At 41.2% G+C, this 23713-nt stretch overlaps 1 protein-coding gene across 1 annotated transcript in view; it reads right to left on the reverse strand.

Annotated features, from left to right (window-relative positions):
- LOC139542004 (pro-neuregulin-3, membrane-bound isoform-like) overlaps nucleotides 1–23713 on the reverse strand; it is a 371276-nt gene that overhangs the window by 60392 nt on the left and 287171 nt on the right. Inside the window, exons 5-6 of the mRNA XM_071346985.1 lie at nucleotides 16164–16266; nucleotides 5038–5164 (exon numbers count right to left, since the gene is read on the reverse strand). Of these exons, the coding sequence (XP_071203086.1) occupies nucleotides 5038–5164; nucleotides 16164–16266 (230 nt within the window). The remainder of the gene's footprint in view (nucleotides 1–5037; nucleotides 5165–16163; nucleotides 16267–23713) is intronic.

A 23713-nucleotide genomic window follows, 5' to 3' on the forward strand; every position in this document is an offset into this window, starting at 1 on the left:
GTAGCAAACTTTTCAAGAATGAACCGTGGGGATCGAAATTGATCATAATAAATAATTACTTTTTGGGGCACTTCTGGCGATCGTAATTTATAGGCTTTCTAGGGCAGACCGGGACTTTTGGCACCCCTAGGTTGCTACGCAGTGGTTGACCAGCAGAATTTGTGACTTCTTGCTCCAGACCGGACACTGGGGGCCTGGTCCCTCTTCACACTGATCTCACTCCAGTCCAAATACGTGGGGCAATATTAGTTTGTAGCCCAGACCGTTCGGACGCTACAAACGTTGTCGTGAGAAGACGATTTTCAGGATGTGTTCTAGTCTGACAAACAGCGCTTTAGCTCTGCCACTTTCACCGCAGATGCGGAAGGCCGACATAGGTAGATGTGGTGGATTGAGACATAGCCCATATGATGATATCTCTACCAAATGATATCTCTACTTCCATGACTTTTTTAAAACCAGTACCGGTTTATCTTCAGACGAGTCCCGTGATACTTGTGGAGGTCGTAGAACAAAACAGAGAACATCATCGAGAGAGTCTCCCCTTTCCATAGTGGGGTCATATGAGTGTGTAGCCCAAATGGACAGATATTGGCACATCAGCGGTACAGACTTCAGACGAGTCCCAGGGAGTCATGAGGGAGTCATGGAGCAAAATGGAGAACATCATTGTGAGTCTCCCTTTTCCATAGTGGGGTCATATGTGACCCACCACCTAGATTCGGTCCCATGTAACAAAATTTGAAATAGTTTTTTTTATCATTAGATTAATGTAGAGACTCCGAGCTGGAAAATTATATATCATACAATGCAGTTCAGGAACAATGAGAAAGTAATTCTGCTTTGAAAGTTGATAAACTTGCAACCGTGAATGTTTTGGTACACTTACTGGAAGGTTCTTCTTTGTCTACACTTATTCTGTCACGCCTGCTCCCTCTCGCCCTCGCTGGAGCTCGAAGGCGCCAGGCTGCCTAGCATTACGCACACCGGTTTCCATCATTACGCGCAGCTGCACAATATTGGACTCACCTGGACTCCATTACTTTGTTGATTACCCCCTCTATATCTGTCTGCTCCTCACTTTGTTCAGGGTGTCAGCATTGATGTCGTTATTTTTCCCATGTCCAGATGCTGTTCCTGTTCTGTTTCATGCCCGTGTTTAATTAAATGTTCACTCCCTGTACCTGCTTCTCGCCTCCAGTGTCGATTCTTACACATTTAGCATCGGTCACACCCTCTTAAGCCTTAGCCCCACCCATCTCTTTAAGGATTCACAGTGTAGTTATCAAGCAAATATTTCAAGACTAAAAGTGGTGAAAGTAGTAGCAAAGTAAGTAGTAGTAAAAAATAAACATTATCTGGTCCTTGGCCTTTATCCTAATTCTTCACATTATCGTCTCCAGTAAACACACATTATATCAAATAAAATGTATGTTTATTTGTCACATGCACAGAAGGTGTAAACGGTACAGTGAAAAAACTCAGACTGGGAAGAAACGGGTTGAATGGTCATCCAACTCGGAATTCGAACAGTAGCAAAACTTTTTCAGTTCTTCATGATATCTTAAAGAAAAAGCTGCGGTAGACAGGATTATCAGCACGTACTTAGCAGTTAATGTTATCGACATAAGCATGCTACATGGCAGACCAATCCGAACTCATCTCTCGTCATGGAACTCATCTCTTGGCATGTCCACCCCATCCATTATCTCAGCCAATCATGGCTAGTGGGAAGGTTCCTGTATTTTTCCATGGCTCAACCTACTATGCTCGTTATTGAACTATTTTATTCGTATTTACAGATGGCATACACGTTTGTAATTACGGCACATTAAAGTTCACATGTTCCAGAAGGCATTTCTAAAAAATGAAAAAATAAAACAAAAGTGCCTCTCCTGTGAAGTAGTGACGTGCAACACACGCCTAGTTTCTTAAAACAGGTCACATATTAGTTTGTAGCCCAAACTGTTCGGACACTACAGATGTTTTTGTGAGAAGACAGATTTTCGAGATGTGTCCTGGTCGCTGTAGCTCTGCCACTTTCCCCCCGCAGATGCGGAAGGTGACATAGGTGTATGTGGTGGATTGAGATGTAGCCCAGACAAAAAAACTGCTATCTCTAGCTAAAATATACAGATATTGATTTTGATCGACTCTTAAAGATAAAGTAAAACTTTTTCAACTACCACAAAAATTATTTTAAACAGGTAAAGCACATCCCACAATTTTACTTCAAGTAAAATTACCATCTAGTTGTTGTTTTTATTGACATATATATGGTGGTAGTAGGTGAGATGGGAAGATATAAGAGAGAAATATAGCACAGAAATGTGTGGGAGCGGGGATCAAATCCCTGCCTCGGCGACACGATGCAATTTGATATACTAGGTCAGCAGCACTACCGCCAGACCAGTCCATGGCACAGCATCCATTTGACATTTTAACAAAACATACATACAGTGGGGAGAACAAGTATTTGATACACTGCCGATTTTGCAGGTTTTCCTACTTACAAAGCATGTAGAGGTCTGTAATTTTTATCATAGGTACACTTCAACTGTGAGAGACGGAATCTAAAACAAAAATCCAGAAAATCACATTGTATGATTTTTAAGTAATTAATTTCCATTTTATTGCATGACATAAGTATTTGATCATCTACCAACCAGTAAGAATTCCGGCTCTCACAGACCTGTTAGTTTTTCTTTAAGAAGCCCTCCTGTTCTCCACTCATTACCTGTATTAACTGCACTTGTTTGAACTCGTTACCTGTTTAAAAGACACCTGTCCACACACTCAATCAAGCAGACTCCAACCTCTCCACAATGGCCAAGACCAGAGAGCTGTGTAAGGACATCAGGGTTAAATTGTAGACCTCTACAAGGCTGGGATGGGCTACAGGACAATAGGCAAGCAGCTTGGTGAGAAGGCAACAACTGTTGGTGCAATTATTAGAAAATGGAAGAAGTTCAAGATGACGGTCAATCACCCTCGGTCTGGGGCTCCATGCAAGATCTCACCTCGTGGGGCATCAATGATCATGAGGAAGGTGAGGGATCAGCCCAGAACTACACGGCAGGACCTGGTCAATGACCTGAAGAGAGCTGGGACCACAGTCTCAAAGAAAACCATTAGTAACACACTACGCCATCATGGATTAAAATCCTGCAGCGCATGCAAGGTCCCCCTGCTCAAGCCAGCGCATGTCCAGGCCCGTCTGAAGTTTGCCAATGACCATCTGGATGATCCAGAGGAGGAATAGGAGAAGGTCGTGTGGTCTGATGAGACAAAAATAGAGCTTTTTGGTCTAAACTCCACTCGCCGTGTTTGGAGGAAGAAGGATGATGAGTACAACCCCAAGAACCCATCCCAACCGTGAAGCATGGAGGTGGAAACATCATTCTTTGGGGATGCTTTTCTGCAAAGGGGACAGGACGACTGCATCGTATTGAGGGGAGGATGGATGGGGCCATGTATCGCGAGATCTTGGCCAACAACCTCCTTCCCTCAGTAAGAGCATTGAAGATGGGTCGTGGCTGGGTCTTCCAGCATGACAACGACCCGAAACACACAGCCAGGGCAACTAAGGAGTGGCTCCGTAAGAAGCATCTCAAGGTCCTGGAGTGGCCTAGCCAGTCTCCAGACCTGAACCCAATAGAAAATCTTTGGAGGGAGCTGAAAGTCCGTATTGCCCAGCGACAGCCCCGAAACCTGAAGGATCTGGAGAAGGTCTGTATGGAGGAGTGGGCCAAAATCCCTGCTGCAGTGTGTGCAAACATGGTCAAGAACTACAGGAAACGTATGAGCTCTGTAATTGCAAACAAAGGTTTCTGTACCAAATATTAAGTTCTGCTTTTCTGATGTATCAAATACTTATGTCATGCAATAAAATGCAAATTAATTATTTAAAAATCACACAATGTGATTTTCTGGATTTTTGTTTTAGATTCCGTCTCTCACAGTTGAAGTGTACCTATGATAAAAATTACAGACCTCTACATGCTTTGTAAGTAGGAAAACCTGCAAAATCGGCAGTGTATCAAATACTTGTTCTCCCCACTGTATACTGTATATGTAAACATCAAAGTAGCATACCATATAAGAAACTAGATGGTAATTCTCCATTTAGAAAAATTGTGGGACTTGCTTTAGCTCTTTCATACTATTTTTTGTGGTAGTGGAAGGAGTGTTCTGGTTTTAGATTTGAAAAGCAGTGAAGTAGACTAAGATTTCCTAGTTTTGCCGAACTTGTTGGGAAAGTATTAAAAATGTCAGTTGTTTGTAAAAGATGACAGAATATTTTATTGATGTGGTTACTAAAACAGCTAGGTTGTTTGATTGGTTGGAGATATTTCTATTCTGATTTAGATTTGAAAAACAGAGAAGTAATTCAAGATGTCATAACCTCTATCAGGGATCATCAACTCGATTTTGTCTCCCTATTATGCATGGGAATACTTGGGAACAAATTTAATAAATTAAAATCACTTGGAGCGAATTTCCTGGTATTTTTACAGTCTTTTATGTCCAACAATGAAAAAGCACACCAAAAAATTATTTGGTGGGCCAAATAAAACCACCCATGGGCCAAAAGTTCGGCCCGCGTGCCGCCAGTTGGGAAACTCTGCTCTACGTTTTGGGCTAAATTGCTGGGAAAGCGGTCAAAGTAGCTGATTTGTGTCAAAAGTAATGTCAGACATTGTTTACAGTGAATAGAATGTTGGAAGTCATGATGTCACAATGGGACCTTCAGAATTATTTAATTTCTCCACTTTTAATCCCATTAGTGGATGAGGTTTTTAAAGAAGGACAAAAAGTATAAATGTTATCTAAAAGTTTTATACAAGTACCCTGGTCCTGACCGGTCTGCGTGTTTTATGAATTACATTTATAGCTTTAACGGTGTAAGAGGAGTAGTGTTCCAATAAATAATACAACATATTCAATTATCTCAAGAGATATTCAATTATCTCAAGAGATATTCAATTATCTCAAGTCCCATTAATAATTGAATAAAATGCTGGTTCCTTATCTCACCTTTTGAAGCTGCCAGCCACACTGAGGCCTTGGGCTCGATTTAGACATGAACCCAGAGGCGTTGATACTGCACACCCTCAGGTTCCGGCTCTCCAAGAAGTGTGCCCGGAGCTTTTCCCTGTGTGTCCTGCAGAGGGCAAGAGAAGCCATACTGAGTTTAATACAAAGCCCCACCTTCAGATTTCATGATCCTCAGATCATACTGTAAAGTACGTTGCTCTGGGTCAGAGCTTTGTGTACCTGGATCTTGTACACTGATCCACTGTATTTGTACTGCTCGTGGAGTAGGCATCACCCTCATCCACTTATGATGGAGTTTGTATGCTCAGAAGAAAATGTTATAACATTGGGTATCTAACAAAAGTTATAATGCATTCAACTTGTTATGAGCATGCATATATTATAAGACTTATAATGTTTTGTCTTCCAATATGGAAATATTTCAATGAATTTAAATTGGCTGATAATAACTTGCTCTGTGCTGAGGTTTCCCCTAGGTACAGATCTAGGATCAGCTTCCCCTCCCCATTCCTAACCATTAGTGGGGAAAATGCAAAACTGCCCCAAGATCAGCGTCTAGGCAAGGGGTGTCAAACTCATTCCGTAGGTCTATTTTCACCTTTAAATTAAGCCCGAGACCACCAGGTATGGAAAGTTCCATACTAATTATTGACCTTAATTCATCAATCAAGGACAAGGGAGGAGTGAAAACCCGCAGACACTCGGCCCTTTGACATCTCTGTTTTTCTGGATCAGGGTCTTTACTTCCTGTACTCGGCCCTTTGACATCTGTGGTCTAGGGGGAACTTCACTTTACACCAATATGATGATATTATACATTATAAGATACCTTCTATGGGTCCGATCTTATCACAAGTCTTTCAGTGTATTAACACTAGAACCACTGGGCCTCGATGGACCCCCCTTCAAGCGAATGAGCAGTCATTCTGACTGAAACACTATACCAGTGTAATTCATATATTTAATGTTTGCTATCTCAAAATAATAATGTGGTTGTGCTTATGAAGGCCTTATGAAGGCCTTGGGTAACATTAGAATACAATTTTTATTTTACTTCAAATAACAAAATAGCATCTTCATTAGTTTATGTTACTGGAAGCTAAATGTAAAAAAAATCTAACCAAAAAACCCCCCGCCTAAATTCAAGTTCAATCAATTTTATTTGCGGAGTGCCTTTGTTAAAACTATGGAAATTAAAGGATGTGCATTGGAACATGGTAACAGCTTATTTATAATTTTAATTTTAATTTTTAATCCCCAATCTTTTTTTCTTTTTTTTGAACCAGGCAAGTCAGTTAAGAACTAATTATTATTTACAATGATGGCCTACCCCGGCCAAACCCTAACCCGGATGACGCTGGGCCAATTGTGCGCCGCCCTATGGGACTCCCAATCACGGCCAGTTCCAGATACAGTCTGGAATCGAACCAGGGTCTGTAGTGACACCTCTAGCACTGAGATGCGGTGCCTTAGACCACTGCGTCATTCGGGAGCCCCCCAATCACCGAGATGCACGGTCAAAAGACACTCGATCAAATGAGGAAAATATCAGTAGCCTAAATATCATTATAAGCGCCAAGTGGCCTTCATAAATAGTGCAGATCAGCACAAAAACAATAATGCCATTATAATGAATATGTAGACATGACAGCAGTCAAAAATAGTGAATTATGCTTATATTGTGTGCCTCTTCATACAATGGCATCAGTTGGATTTCACTAAGCTGTTATCCCTTTGTCCTAAAGTTGACACAATTTCTTAACTTTCACTTGCTTGACACACTTTGACATACACTATATGGTCAAAAATATGTAGGCACTTGCTCGTAAAACATCTCATTCCGAAATCATGGGCATTAACATGGAGTTGGTTCCCCCTTTGCTGCTATACCAGCCTCCACGCTTCTGGGAAGTCTTTCCACTAGGTGTTGGAACATTGTTGCGGGGACATACTTCCATTCAGCCACAAGAGTGTTAGTGAGGTCCGGCACTGATGTTGGGTGATTAGGCCTGGCTCACAGTCGGTGTTCCAATTCATCCCGAGGTGTTCGATGGGGTTGAGGTCAGGCCTCTGCAGGCCAGTCAAGTTCTTCCACACCGATCTCGACAAACCATTTCTGCATGGACATCCTTTTTGTGCACGGGGATATTGTCATGCTGAAACAGGAAAGAGCCTTCCCCAAACCGTTGCTTCAAAGTTGGAAGCACAGAATGTCTAGAATGTCATTGTATGCTGTAGCGTTAATATTTCCCTACACTGGAACTAAAGGGCCTAGCCCGAACCATGAATAACAGCCCAAGACCATTATTCCTCCTCCACCAATCTTTACAGTTGGCAATATGCATTGGGGCAGGTAGCGTTCTCCTGGCATCTGCCAATCCCAGATTCGTCCATCGGACTGCCAGATGGTGAAGCGTGATTCATTACTCCAGAGAACACGTTTCCACTCCAGAGTCCAATAGTAGCAAGCTTTACACCACTCTAGCTGACACTTGGCATTGCGCGTGGTGATCTTAGGCCTGTGTGCGGCTGCTCGGCCATGGAAACCCATTTCATGAAGCTCCTGACGAACAGTTCTTGTACTGATGTTGCTTCCAGAGGCAGTTTGGAACTCGGTATTGAGAGTTGCAACCGAGGACATATGATTTTTCAGCACTCGGTGGTCCAATTCTGTGAGCTTGTGTGGCTTACCACTTCGTGGCTGAGCCATTGTTACTCCTAGATGTTTCCACTTCACAATAACAGCACTTACAGTTGAGCGGAGAAGCTCTAGCAGGGGAGGTATTTGACAAACTGACTTCTTGGAAAGGTGGCATCCTATTACGGTGCCACGTTGAAAGTCACTGAGCTCCTCAGTATGGGCCATTCTACTGACAATGTTTGTCTATGGAGATTGCATGGCTGTGTGCTCGATTTCATACACCTGTCAGCAACGGATGTGGATGAAATAGCCGAATCCACTCATTTTGAAGGGGTGTCCAAATGCTTTTGTATATATAGTGTACCTTCGTTTGGATGTAGTGCATAATTCTATCTTTAATGTGTTATGTTGTCTTGTCATTCTTCGCTTCCTTTGTAGACTGAAACTGTAGACTGATAAGACATCTTTGATTCGGTGGACTGCTGCTGTATAGGATACATACCATTTTAAGATTATAATTAGAATGGATCAATAACAATATAATGGCTCTCCCTCTGCTTAATTCACAATTGGTGATTACATAATTATGCATCATTCGCTTCCCCTCACTCATCAACTCACCTATTTTCACCATCATACTTTACTTAATTTATTTCATCTGTTGTTATGTGTGAAAATAGTTTTGGTGTAGTTTAAGTTAAGTTTCAAGGCAATTATCAGGGTGATTATCAGCTGGGCACTGCACTTTGAACTGTCGGAAGAAGTATTGGACCCAACCCTATTGGGAAAAGGAGGGGAAACAGGGGAAAACCATTCCAAAAAATGACATGCCCTGCTAAAACTAGTTATAACTCCAGTTCTGTTGGAAATTTTAAGATTCAAACACCAACAGTGTGTTATATAGTCTTGTTAAATAGACAAAATGACTGCTTTAGCAGTTCTGGTGTTAAGTGAAGTGTTTGTCAAAAGCAAGACACCAAGGGAAAATGGCAAAGCTTTTGATTGTGCAAAGGCAACAAAAGGAGAATATCATATTTCCAGGCCTGAAGGAGCTGTTTCTTACACAGTGAGAACTACTGAATGAAATAAACAATTTGTATTATATTGTATCTCTATGGTGATAACACTGTGTGGGTTGTTCCCACGCCATTGTATTGCATGAACAAAACTCAACATTCTTCATCTTCATAGAGGGCAAGATCGTATAGAGACTTTTGAAAGTGTGCTGCAGCAAGGACGGCTATGTTGTGCATGTACGTACAGTACATATTGTGAAATTGCAGTATGAGTGTATTCATATGAGAACTGCGTTTATTTGTCACCGTCATTATATTATCGAACTAAACTGAACAAAAATATAAACGCAACTTGTAAAGTGTTGGTCCCTGAAATAAAAAATCCCAGATATTTTCCATACGCACCAAAAGCTTATTTCTCTCAACTTTTGTTCACAAATTAGTTAATATCCCTGTTAGTGAGCATATCTCCTTTGCCAAGATAATTCATCCATCTGACAGGTGTGGCAGTTCAAGAAGCTGATTAAACAGCATGATCATTACACAGGTGCACCAACCTCAGAACCGCGGACCACGTGTAACCACGACAGCCCAGGACCACCCCATTCCGGCTTCTTCACCTGCGGGATCGTCAGAGGAGAGGGGGGGGCATGCCGAGGAGTATTTCTGTCTGTAATAATACCATTTTTGGGTGGGGAAATTATTCTGATTGGTTGGGCCTGGCTCCCCAGTGGGTGGGCCTATGCCCTCCCAGTCCCACCCATGGCTGCACCCCTGCTAGTCATGTAAAATCCATAAATTATGGCCTAATGAATTTATTTCAATTGACTGATTTCCTTCTATGAACTGTAACTCAGTAAAATGTATGAAATTGTTGCATGTTGCATTTGTTCAGTATAGTATAATGGCAGATTCAGATTGTAACTTTGAGCAACAAAACAACCCGAAATCAGTCATTTTTTTATGGAAGGAGGCAAGAGACATTTGATTGTTGGCAACTACAGATGATGTATATAAACACTAAATTACTAAGAGGGTGCACTATTTCTAAGGCACTGTGTCACCATCTTTATACTCCTACACCATTGTTTAGAAGGTTATGGAAGATATAGAAATGCATTTATTAATGGCTACATTTGTGTTTTCTAGGTATACAGTGGGTTGCGAAAGTATTCACCCCTCTTGGCATTTTTCCTATTTGGTTGCATTTAAAAAAAAATATATATATATATATATATCCCATTTTCTCCCCAATTTTCGTGGTATCCAATCGCTAGTAATTACTATCTTGTCTCATCGCTACAACTCCCGTACGGGCTCGGGAGAGACGAAGGTCGAAAGCCATGCGTCCTCCGAAGCACAACCCAACCAAGCCGCACTGCTTCTTAACACAGCGCGCCTCCAACCCGGAAGCCAGCCGCACCAATGTGTTGGAGGAAACACCGTGTACCTGGCCCCCTTGGTTAGCGCGCACTGCGCCCGGCCCGCCACAGGAGTCGCTGGAGCGCGATGAGACAAGGATATCCCTACCGGCCAAACCCTCCCTAACCCGGACGACGCTATGCCAATTGTGCGTCGCCCCACGGACCTCCCGGTCGCGGCCGGCTGCGACAGAGCCTGGGCGCGAACCCAGAGACTGGTGGCGCAGCTAGCACTGCGATGCAGTGCCCTAGACCACTGCGCCACCCAGGAGGCCCCTTGGTTGCATTTCAACCTGGAATTGCTGACATTTATTGACCACAACCACATAACTACTGAACACAAAGACATCTTCGAACCACACAACTACTGACCACGCAACTGCTGATCACAACCACCCAACCTCTGACCACATCTAGATGAACAAAACCACAAAACTACTGAAAACAACGACACAACTACAAATAGTGACCACAACCACCAAACTTCTGACCACCATACAACGACTGGCCACAACCACACAACTACCGAAAACAACCACACAACTTCTAACCACAACAACATAGCTACAATGGCTTGCGAAAGTATTCACCCCAATTGTCATTTTTCTTATTTTGTTGGAATAAAATAGATATTTGGGGGGTTTGTATAATTTGATTTACACAACATGCCTAACACTTTGAAGATGGAAAATATTTTTTATTGTGAAACAAACAAGAAATTAGACAAAAAAACTGAAAACTTGAGCGTGCGTAACTATTCAGCCCCTCAAAGTCAATACTTTGTAGAGCCACCTTTTGCAGCAATTACAGCTGCCAGTCTCTTGGGGTATGTCTCTATAAGCTTGGCACATCTAGCCACTGGGATTTTTGCCCATTCTTCGAGGCAAAACTGATTCAGCTCCTTCAAGTTGGATGGGTTCCGCTGGTGTAGAGCAATCTTTAAGTCATACAACAGATTCTCAATTGGATTGAGGTCTGGGCTTTGACTAGGCCATTCCAAGACATTTAAAAGTTTCCCCTTAAACCAATCGAGTGTTGCTTTAGCAGCATGCTTAGGGTCATTGTCCTGCTGGAAGGTGAACCTCCGTCCCAGTCTAAAATCTCTGGAAGACTGAAACAGGTTTCCCTCAAGAATTTCCCAGTATTTAGCGCCATCCATCATTCCTTCAATTCTGACCAGTTTCCCAGTCCCCGGGGTGATGAGAGGTATTGGGTTTGCGCCAGATAGAGTTTTCCATAATGGCCAAAAAGCAAAATGTTTGTCTCATCTGACTCATCTGATCTACCTTCTTCCATATGTTTGGGGAGTCTCCCACATGCAATTTGGTGAACACCAAACGTGTTTGCTTATTTTTTTCATTAAAACTTCTTTAGGATAGGGTGCAGATCTTTCACTTAGGGAAAAATAGCGTGCCCAATTTCAACTTCGTTCTACTCATCCCCAGAATATAAGATATGCATATTATTAGTAGATTTGGATAGAAAACACTCTGAAGTATCTAAAACTGTTTGAATCATATCTGTAAGTATAACAGAACTTATATAGCAGTCAAAACCCTGAGGACTAACTTTTTTTTATTTAAGTCACTGTCTGTTCAATGAGTTATTATGGGCAGGCCAGAATTCTAATCACTATACTCGCAGTTCCTACTGCTTCCACTGGATGTCGCCAGTGTATGGAAATAGGTTGAAGTTATTCATTTGAACAATGAGGAAGAAAAACACCAAAAAGTAGAGTTGATTGTTGCGCAAGACTTGAAAAGTAGCGTGAGTTTGTTGATCTGCTGTATTGAAAACAGATTGACCCGTCTTCAATTTGATCGATTATTAACGTTTACAAATACCTTAAATTGTATTACAAAAGTACTTTGAAATGTTTTGGCAAAGTTTAGAGGTAATTTTTTAGATATTTTGTCGTGACTTTGCGCAAATTGGACGCTGTTTTTTTCTGGTACAACGGCGTCAAATAAATGGACAATTTGGATATATATGGACGAAATTAATCGAACAAAAGGACCATTTGTGATGTTTATGGGACATATTGGAGTGCCAACAAAAGAATCTCGTCAAAGGTAATGCATGTTTTATATTTTATATCTGCGTTTTGAGTAGCGCCGGCATGGTTGAAATATGCTACATTCTCTTGTTGACATTTTGCTATCATCAGATAATAGCATCTTATGCTTTCGCCGAAAAGCCTTTTTGAAATCTGACATGTTGGCTGGATTCACAACGAGTGTAGCTTTAATTTGGTATCTTATATGTGTAATTTAATAAAGTTTGATTTTATATAATTTTTTTGAATCTGGCGCTCTACATTTTCCCAGGCTGTTGGGACGCAAGCGTCCCGCTATCCCAGAGAGGTTTTAAGCAATGGCTTTGTTCTGGCCACTCTTTCATAAAGCCCAGCTCTGTGGAGTGTACGGATTTAAGTGGTCCTATAGACAAATACTCCAATCTCCGCTGTGGAGCTTTGCAGCTCCTTCAGGGTATCTTTGGTCTTTTTGTTGCTTCTCTGATTAATGCCCTCCTTGCCTGGTCCATGAGATTTAGTTGGCGGTCCTCTCTTGGCTGGTTTGTTGTGGTGCCATATTCTTTCAATTTTTTAATAAGGGATTTAATGGTGCTCCGTGGGATGTTCAGAGTTTAGCATATTTTTGGTCTTCATGGTGCCGCTTGCTTAGTGGTGTTGCTGACTCTGGGGCCTTTCAGAACAGGTGTATATATACCGAGATCATGTAACAGATCATGTGACACTGAAATAAAGTCCACCTATGTGCAATCTAACTAATTATGTGACTTCTGAAGGTAATTGGTTGCACCAGATCTTTTTTAGGGGCTTCATAGCAAAGGGAGTGAATACATTTATTGAATATAGAGGTTTTTGAAACAAGTAATTTTTTTCATTTCACTTCACCAATTTGGACTATTTTGTGTATGTCCATTACATGAAATACAAATACAAATCAATTTAAATGACAGGTTGTAACAAAACAAAATAGGAAAATGCCAAGGGGGATGAATAATTTCGCAAGGCACTGTATTCTAGACACCTTCATACACACTTAAATTGCATATGAACAAAGTCTCATTAAACATTTTAAATGTTTCTGTTCCTACTACAACAAAGAAATACTTAAATACATGCAATTTTAACTTTGAAATATTACATTGAAAATGTGATTGGATTTGGAACCGGGCAGGCTGTCGGGAGTGAGCCAGGTGCGTCATTCAAAGCCCAGGGCAAGCAATGAGTAGGATGTTGTGTTTCAAATGCAAAGTGATTGCGTTTGATAAAAAAGCTTAACCTGCCTTCCCAATTAAACTAGTTTGAAAATTCAAAAATATATTTTATGGAAAAGGGATTTATGTTTCTGTACAGTCGTGGCCAAAAGTTTTGAGAATGAGTCTGCTGCCTCAGTTTGTATGAAGGCAATTTGCATATACAGTGGGGCAAAAAAGTATTTAGTCAGCCACCAATTGTGCAAGTTCTCCCACTTAAAAAGATGAGAGAGGCCTGAAATTTCATCATAGGTACACTTCCACTATGACAGACAAAATGAGATAAAAAAATCCAGAAAATCACATTGTAGGATTTTTAATTAATTTATTTGCAAATTATGGTGGAAAATAAGTATTTGGTCAATAACAAAAGTTTATCTCAATACTTTGTTATATACCCTTTGTTGGCAATGACAGAGGTCAAACGTTTTCTGTAAGTCTTCACAAGGTTTTCACACACTGTTGCTGGTATTTTGGCCCATTCCTCCATGCAGATCTCCTCTAGAGCAGTGATGTTTTGGGGCTGTTGCTGGGCAACACGGACTTTCAACTCCCTTCAAAGATTTTCTATGGGGTTGAGATCTGGAGACTGGCTAGGCCACTCCAGGACCTTGAAATGCTTCTTACGAAGCCACTCCTCTGTTGCCCGGGCGGTGTGTTTGGGATCATTGTCATGCTGATGCCGGGGCACCACCAGTACAGAGCTTGTTCAGGAATGGCAGCAGGCAGGTGTGAGTGCATCTGCACGCACAGTGAGGCGAAGTCTTTTGGAGGATGGCTTGGTGTCAAGAAGGGCAGCAAAGAAGCCACTTCTCTACAGGAAAAACATCAGGGATAGACTGATAGTCTGCAAAAGGTACAGGGATTGGACTGCTGAGGACTGGGGTAATGTCATTTTCTCTGATGAATCCCCTTTCCGATTGTTTGGGGCATCCGGAAAAAAGCTTGTCCGGAGAAGACAAGGTGAGCGCCACCATCAGTCCTGTGTCATGCCAACAGTAAAGCATCCTGAGACCATTCATGTGTGGGGTTGCTTCTCAGCCAAGGGAGTGGGCTCACTCACAATTTTGCCTAAGAACACAGCAATGAATAAAGAATGGTACCAACACATCCTCTGAGAGCAACTTCTCCCAACCATACAGGAACAGTTTGGTGACGAACAATGCCTTTTCCAGCATGATGGAGCACCTTGCCACAAGGCAAAAGTGATAACTAAGTGGCTCGGGGAACAAAACATCGATATTTTGGGTCCATGGCCAGGAAACCCCCCAGACCTTAATCCCATTGAGAACTTGTGGTCAATCCTCAAGATGCGGGTGGACAAACAAAACCCCACAAATGCTGAATAAATCCAAGGATTGATTATGCAAGAATGGGCTGCCATCAGTCAGGATGTGGCCCAGAAGTTAATTGACAGCATGCCAGGGCGGATTGCAGAGGTCTTGAAAAAGAAGGGTCAACACTGCAAATATTGACTCCTTGCATCAACTTCATGTAATTGTCAATAATAGCCTTTGACATTTATGAAATGCTTGTAATTATACTTCAGTATTCCATAGTAACATCTGACAAGACACTGAGGCAGCAGACTTTGTGAAAATGTATATTTGTGTCATTCTCAAAACTTTTGGCCACGACTGTACTATGCACTATGCTGCCTTGTTGATAACATGACTGAGTGGTGCAGATTACTGTTCCGTTTGAGAAGGGCGCTTCTGCCCGTTCACGTCACTGGCTATAAAGCGATGCAGCCTCATGCAAATTCCAGCAATGCAGCTTATGATTACCCTGAGAGGAAATCTCTTGCTAGGCAACTTAACAGTAACACCAAAGACAGTAGAGTATGAAGATGGGCAGAAACTGCTTCGCCAATAGACATCCCCGATCACACTTGTAGGCCATGCCATCAGGTACAACAGGTACCGTTGGCTAGCTAAGCTCATGCGCAGAAACGCCATCTCGTGCCGTCAAATCAAAAGCACTCCTTTGATATAAAGTTGTTTTTGACCAAAATGAAAATGTGTCAGTTATTTAAGACATTGGCTCGAGTCTAGGTTGTGCCAAAAGATTTTGAGAAAATTAAAACAACTAAGGAAGAATTTTTCACTTCTCAAACCCCGGCCTGGTCTGCTTTGCAAGCGCCTCTGGGTTCAGAAACTCTGTGGTAACATGTTGCTGGATAGGCGAAGACTAACATGTCAAGGCAGCTTTACAGTATCATAGTGCTGAATATCCTACCACCAACATGCTGTTTTGCATATTGTTCGGGAAGAGAAACCCACGAGGGGAGTTTTTGGCATCAAAATAGTGGCAAATAGTGAGCAATGGCAATTGACTGTAAAAAACAGGCACTTGTTGGAAACTTTTTTAGGTTTCCAACTGCACTTGTGTTAACAGTAGTTAACAAACCATGATTCCATGTTTAAAAAAAATCAACAAACTGCAGAAAAAGTATATTACTGTGCATTAGCCTTTACCTATGGTTACTGTTGAGGATGAGTACATTATTCCGATTAGACATACACTTTGAAACAAGAATGCTGTCTTTTGTCATATTTCTAAGTACAGCATCAATGAGCCACGGCTGGAGACTAACACTCTTCGCCATTAAATAAACATAAGCTCAGTATATCCTTTTACACCAGGGCTGCACCTGTAGTATACTATGCTAATATCCCATGATGATACACTTTTCCATTCGTTGTTTGGAGGTATACTTAGCTACTCAGTGTGACCCTCACTCACTTGTTGCGGCGATAGAGAGCCATGCATGCCATTCCGAGAAAACAGATCCCTGAGGCAACGCTGAAGATGGACAGCACCTTTCTCTGGTAAGTCTCACGGCTTTCTGTGGAGACACAGGCAAATAAATATGATGTTAAAGCCACTCTCTGTATATACATGTAGAGTTCCTTCTCTGCAGAGACACAGGCAAAATAGTACTGTTAAAGCCACACTCGATATGCATGTAGAGTACTATCAAAGAGTGAGCCACCAAGAAAAAAGTAAAATGAAGAATCACACACCACACACAAATTCTTGCTAGTAACACGCACAATAGTAATAATGAGTTTTGTGAAAACAAGAAAAAAAGATATTAAATCCACACTCTGTAAGATGTGCATATCAAATCAAATTGTATTTGTCACATGCGCCGAATACAACAGGTGTCGACTTTACCGTGAAATGCGTACTTACAAGCCCTTAACAACAATGCATTTTTAAGAAAAATAAGAATTAAGAAAAATATTTACTAAATAAAACAAAGTAAAATATAAAAAAGCAACAATAAAATAACAAAAACGAGGCTATATACAAGGGGTACCGGTACTTAGTCAATGTGCGGTGCTACAGGTTAGTCAAGGTAATTGAGGAAATATGTACATGTAGGTAGGGGTAAATTGATTATACATAGATAATAAACAGCGAGTAGCAGTGGCGTAAAAAAATGCAAATAGTCCGAGTTGTCATTTGATTAGCTGTTCAGCAGTCTTAAGGCTTGATGGTAGAAGCTGTCAAGAAGCCTTTTGGACCTAGACTTGGTGCTCCGGTACTGAACAGACTATGACTAGGGTGTCTGTAGTCTTTGGAAATTTTTAGGGCCTTCCTCTGACATCGCCTGGTATAGAGGTCCTGGATGGCAGGAAGCTTGGCCGCAGTGATGTACTGGGCATAACTCACTACCCTCAGTAGCGCCTTGCGGTTGGAGGCCGAGCAGTTGCCATACCAGGCGGTGATGCAACCAGTCAGGATGCCCTCGATGGTGCAGCTGGAGAACTTTGAGGATATGAGAACCCATGCCAAATCTTTTTAGTCTCCTGAGGGGGAATAGGCTTTGTCGTGCCCTCTTCACGACTGTCTTGGTGTGTTTGGACCATGATAGTTTGTTAGTGATGTGGACACTATATTGCACGCTCTTATAATTAGCCATGACTCGAAGAACCCTGGAGTTTCTCAAGGAACCCTAGAGTTATTAAAGTAACCATTCTAGTTAATGGGTTCATATTTGCACCTTTGGTTAATTGAGGGATTCTTGGAGGAACCTTTAATGTTTCAACGTAGCACGTGCGGAGCATATTTGTCGCTATATTTAGAGAGTTGTCAGACCCCTCCAGAAACTTGGTAAAAGAGTCTTTTCAGTAATGCCTTTGGGGAGGTTTCACAACGAGGGTTTCTATGGTTTTGATAGCATTTAGCTACTTTTCCCACTCAATTCTGCCACAAACAAGAGTGGGAGAAGCTGTCTGTGTAGCAGAAATCAGAGCAATGGCACACACACAGGAGGAGAAAAAGGGTAGGTGGTGTACAGCAGGAGAGGTGGCAAAAATGGATGTCGGGGACCGCAGCTGTGCCACAGCAAGGCAAATTGCTGCTATTTGTATTTATTATGGATCCCCATTAGCTGCTGCCAAGGCAGAGTCCATGTGTACGTGTGTGTATAGTGTGTACATTTATCATGTGTGTGTTTGCATCTGTCTGTGCCTGTGTTTGTGTTACTTCCACTGTCACCACTGTACCATAAGGTGTATTTTGACCTGATTCTACTGCTTGCATCAGTTACCTGATGTGGAATAGAGTTCCATGTAGTCATGGCTCTATGAAGTACTGTGTGCCTCCCATAGTCTGTTCTGGACTTGGGGACTGTGAAGAGACCTCTGGTAGCATGTCTTGTGGGGTATGAATGTGGTGTCCGAGCTGTGTGCAAGTATTTTAAACAGACAGCTCGGTACCTTCAGCTTGTCAACACCTCTTACAAAAACAAGTAGTGATGAAGTCAATCTCTCTTCCACTTTGAGCCATGAGAGATTGACATGCATGTCATTAATGTTAGCTCTCCATGTACTTTTCCCAGATCCCTCTTTGTGGCACCTGACCAGACGACTGAACAGTAGACCAGGTTGCGAAAAAACAGGGTCTGTAGGACCTGCCTTGTTGATAGTATTGTTAAGAAGGCAGAGCAACACTTTATTATGGACAGACTTCTCCCCATCTTATCTACTGTTGTATCAATATGTTTTGACCATGACAGTTTAACAACTAGGGTTACTCTACGCAGTTTAGTCGCCTCAACTTACTCCATTTCCACATTATTCATTACGAGATGTAGTTGAGGTTTAGGGTTTAGTGAATGATTTGTCCCAAATACAATGCTTTTAGTTTATAAAATATTCAGGACTAACATATTCCTTGCCACCCATTCTGAAACTAACTGCAGCTCCTTAAGTGCTGCAGTCATTTCAGTCGCTGTAGTAGCTGACGTGTATAGTGTTGAGTGGCCTTACTCAAAGCCAGTGGTATGTCGTTAGTAAAGATTGCTTTCTTCAATGGGCCTGAACAGCTACCCAGGGGAATTCCTGCTTCTACCTGGATTATGTTTGCGAGGCTTCCAACAAGTAACTCTTTATCCACATTATAGCAGGGGGTGTAAAGCCATAACACATACGTTTTTCCAGCAGCACACTATGATCGATAATGTCAAAAGTTGCACTGAAGTCTAACAAGACAGCCCCCACAATCATTTTATCATCAATTTCTTTCAGCCATTCATCAGTCAGTTGTGTAAGTGCTGTGCTTGTTGAATGTCCTTCCCTACATGGGTGCTGAAAGTCTGTTGTCAATTTGTTTACTGTGAAACCAGCATTGTATCTGGTCAAACACAATTTTTTCCAGAGGTTTACTAAGGGTTGGTAACAGGCTGATTGGTCGGCTATTTGAGCCAGTAAGGGGGGCTTTACTATTCTTGGGTAGCGGAATGACTTTAGCTTCCCTCCAAGCCTGGGGACACACACATTCTAGTAGGCTTAAATTGAAGATGTGGCAAATAGGATTGGCAATATCGTCTGTTATTATCCTCAGTAATTTCACATCCAGATTGTCAGACCTCGGTGGCTTGTCATTGTTGATAGAGCACAATATTTTTTTCACCTCTTCCACAATGACAATACGCAATTCAGAAGTACACTTCTTGTCTTTCATAATTTGGTCCGATATACTTGGATGTCTAGTGTCAGCGTATGTTGCTGGCATGTCATGCCTAAGTTTGCTTATCTTTCCAACGAAAAAGTCATTAAAGTAGTTGGCAATGTCAGTGTGTTTTGTGATAAATGAGCCATCTGATTCAATGAATGATGGAGCCGAGTAGGCTTTTTTTTCCAAAATGTCATTTAAAGGTGCTCCAAAGCTTTTTACTATTATTCTTTATATCTTTTCTCTTTGTTTCATAGTATAGTTTATTTTTATTTAGCTTTGTCACATGATTTCTTAATTTGCAGTATGTTGTAAATCAGTTGAGCTGCCAGACTTATTTGCCATACCTTTTTCCATATTCCCTCTCAACCATAAAACGTTTAAATTCCTCATCAATCCAAGGGGATTTAACAGTTTTTACAGTAATTTCTTAATGGGTACGTGCTTATTAGTAACTGGAATAAGACATTTCATAAATCTGTCAAGTGCAGCGTCTGGTTGTTCCTCATTACACACCACAGACCAGCAAATATTCTTTACATCATCAACATATGAATCACTACAAAACTTATTGTACAGTGCCTTGCAAAAGTATTCATCCCCCTTGGCGTTTTTCCTATTTTGTTGCGTTACAACCTGTAATTTAAATAGAATTTGATTTGGAATTCATGTAATGGACATACACAAAATAGTCCAAATTCGTGAAGTGAAAATAAAAAAAATTGCTTGTTTCAAAATTGTTTACATTTAAAAAAATAATTGAATAGTGGTGCGTCCATATGTATTCACCCCTTTGCTTTGAAGCCCCTAAAAAAGATCTCGTGCAACCAATTACCTTCAGAAGTCACATAATTAGTTAAATAAAGTCCACCTGTGTGCAATCTAAATGTCACATGATCTGTCACATGATCTCAGTATATACAGTGTTTCCTCCTTTAAAAGTTCCGTCATACTGCAGCACACCCTGCATGCTGCTGCAGCATTCTGTGGCACTTCATTTAATAATCAGCCATTTATTCTGTTACTGCAAGTTATTGCTAGTTTGACCACCAGAGGGCATCTTTGAGAAGCATTTGATAGTATTCCGTATTGGCATTACCAGATAATTTAAAAACCTTTTTTGTAATAACATTGTATATGGGATTGATTTTAAGAAACTTGGCTTAATTAATTTGATTAATATTATGGTGTTTCCAGTCAGAGAAAAAATGGTCAGTTTGTAAATTCAGACCGTTTCGCTCTCGGAGCGCACACTGGACGTTCGGGCCGAGGATTAGGGTTGATTTGAGCGTTCTGGCCTTACAACAGCAGTCAAGCACCCAGGCTAACGTTGGCTAGCTTCCATACACAAATGAGACCACTCTGACCATTTTACTCACCCTAGCAGAGCTGGTAAGGCAGTTTTCGTGCTAACCAGAGCGTTTGTGACTGTAAATGTGCTGCTGGAAACAATTTAATTACGCTTTTTTCCGACGTTTACTGACACTGGCCATATTCAACGGGTGTTGAGCGCTCGTAAAGTAATTATTCTGCGCTCTGGTACACTGACGAGAGTGCTCTGAAATCTGTGTACATAGTTGGCTGGACACATGAAATTTTTAACAATGTTGTTTTCTGATAAAAACTAGTTCATTGCATCCGCCGTGGAGCCCAGTTTCATAATATGACCATATTTCCCAGTTGTTTGCCGTCGTTTTGAAGTAATCGCGAAAAAACAGGCCTCATTTTAGTGCATTTTTCACCCGGCCAGCTCCTATTAGTTCTATTGAGCACCAACTCGCCTTCCGAACATTCTATTCCCAGCTTATTGTTCAACTTCACAATGCCTGCTTCGCTATTATTGGCAATGAGACTTGCTCACATTTTATAGTTAAAATGTAAACAACAAAAGTAATATTGGAACCCATTGTTTACTATGGGGGAAATATAGGCATGTCTGTCTATTTCGCCAAATTCCTCATAATGTGTATGTTTAGATTTTTTTCAAGTCGGGTGTAACCGGCGTAAAATGGCTAGCTAGTTAGCGGGGTGCGTGCTAATAGCGTTTTAATCGGTGACGTCACTCGCTCTGAGACCTTGAAGTAGTTGTTCCCCTTGATTTGCAAGGGCCGTGGCTTTTGTGGAGCGATGGGTAACGATGCTTCGAGGGTGGCTGTTGTCTATTTATGCAGAGGGTCCCTGGTTCGAGCCCAGGAAGGGGCGAGGAGAGGGACGGAAGCAAAACTGTTACACGGGCACCATTTTAAGTCTGGGCAGCGAGCGAGCTCGTTTGTCATCGATTGCTAGACCAGAAATAGTCGGAAGTTTAAAAAAATGCCCTACTTTTTCATTACGCAGACATAAGCACAGTTGACACCATAGAGGTGCGGATGTTTACTTTCTGCACAAGTAGTTTTTTTCCAGTTTCAGCCGAAGAACAGATTGTAGTTATAAAATAAAAAGGGATAAATTTTTTATGGAATTCTAAGCATCAATCCAGTTAAAACAGGCTCTGCGAACGTTCAATCCCATTAATTTGCTATGGTCTCGCGCTAGTGTTCCAGTTTAGCCAACGTTCTTAAGCCGTTTTTCAGCCTTGAGTGAATTTTGACTCGTTCTATTGTCCAGCCTATAGATAGCTAGAGCGAATTTACGAAAGCATCTGAATGTCCATTGAGAAAGCACAACGACTATACCATTTAGTTAAGAACGACGAGAATAATCAAGTCAATAACCTTTGGGTAGTTAGATAGCCTATAGTTAATATACTGGCAAGTTTTATTTATAACTACTAACATTAGGTAGCTAGCTAACATACCGGTTCATACTGCTGTAATGATATGCTATGTGGTTCGTAAGGACAGCATAGGTAAAACTTCTCTAGGGTAGGGGGCAGCATTCGGAATTTTGGATGAAATGCATGCCCAAATTAAACTGCCTGCTTCTCGGGCCCAGAGATATGATATGCATATAACTGGTAGATTTTGATAGAAAACACTCTAAAGTTTCCAAAACTGTTAAAATAGTGTCTGTGAGTATAACAGAACTGATTTGGCAGGCGAAAACCTGAGAAAAATCCATTCAGGAAGTAGTTATTTTTTTGGTTTTGTAGTTTTCTATTCAATGCCATTACAGTTTCCATTGACTTAGGACTCAAATTGCAGTTTCTATGCCTTCCACTAGATGTCAACAGTCTTTAAAAATTGTTTCAGGCTTGTATTCTGAAAAATGAGGAAGTAAGAGCAGTCTGAATGAGTGGACCCTAAAGTGTCACAGAGCTTTTTCATGCGCGAGACCGAGAGAGTTTCTTGTTTACCTTTTAAATTGACAACGTTATTGTCCAGTTGAAATATTATAGATTATTTAGGCTAAAAACAACCTGAGGATTGAATATAAACATCGTTTGCCATGTTTCTATGAACTTTACGGATACAATTTAGATTTTTTTGTCTGCCTGTTTTGGCTGCGTTTGAGCCTGTGGATTACTGAAGAAAACAAAAGGAGGTTTTTGGATATAAAGAGACTTTATCGAACAAAAGGAACATTTATTGAGTAAATGAATGTCTGCTGAGTGCAACCATATGAAGGTAAGGGATTAATTGTATCTCTATTTCTGACTTGTGTAACTCTTCTACTTGGCTGGTTACTGTTTGTAATGATTTTTCTAGTGGGCTATGTTCTCAAATAATCGTAAGGTATGCTTTTGCTGTAAAGCATTTTTTAAATCTGACACCGTGGTTGGATTCACAAGAAGTTAATCTTTAAACCTATGTAAAATATGTTTTGTTTTCTGAATTTTTATAATGAGTATTTCTGTATTTGAATTTGGCGCCCAGCAGATTCACTGGCTGTTGAAGAGGTGGGACGCTAACGTCTCACGTACCCAAGAGAGGTTAAGAAATTGTCAGCCAACATAACGTGTAAGGTAACTTATTTGAAAAGTCATTACTTTATTACATTGAATAGGAAGCTACCCCTTGGTCGTTAGGGCAAATCTGGTCTGTGTTAGGAGGGGGGGTTCACACCTAGCTTGGCTATTAGACTATTCTTTAGTAAAGGTTGAATAGTCTATTGTTCAGCTTTTAGCCCTCCTCCCCAACTTGCAACAAATTGCTGTTCCGATCTCTTTCCTTTCCCTCTTCCACGCATCATCATTCTGCTCCTGAGTGGCTCGCTTGTGGGAGTTATGGCAGGATATGGTAGCATCTTCGGTTGTGCGTCAAGACCAATAAAATGTTATTTGATTAAAGAATATGTTATGCTCCACACGTACATACGACTTGCTACAGTATTAACACAATATACAAAAACGATTATGATAGCGTAATAAGGAACTTTCTTTGATAAGA

The sequence above is a fragment of the Salvelinus alpinus genome, chromosome 17 (assembly GCF_045679555.1).
Source record: "Salvelinus alpinus chromosome 17, SLU_Salpinus.1, whole genome shotgun sequence".
NCBI lineage: Eukaryota > Metazoa > Chordata > Actinopteri > Salmoniformes > Salmonidae > Salvelinus > Salvelinus alpinus.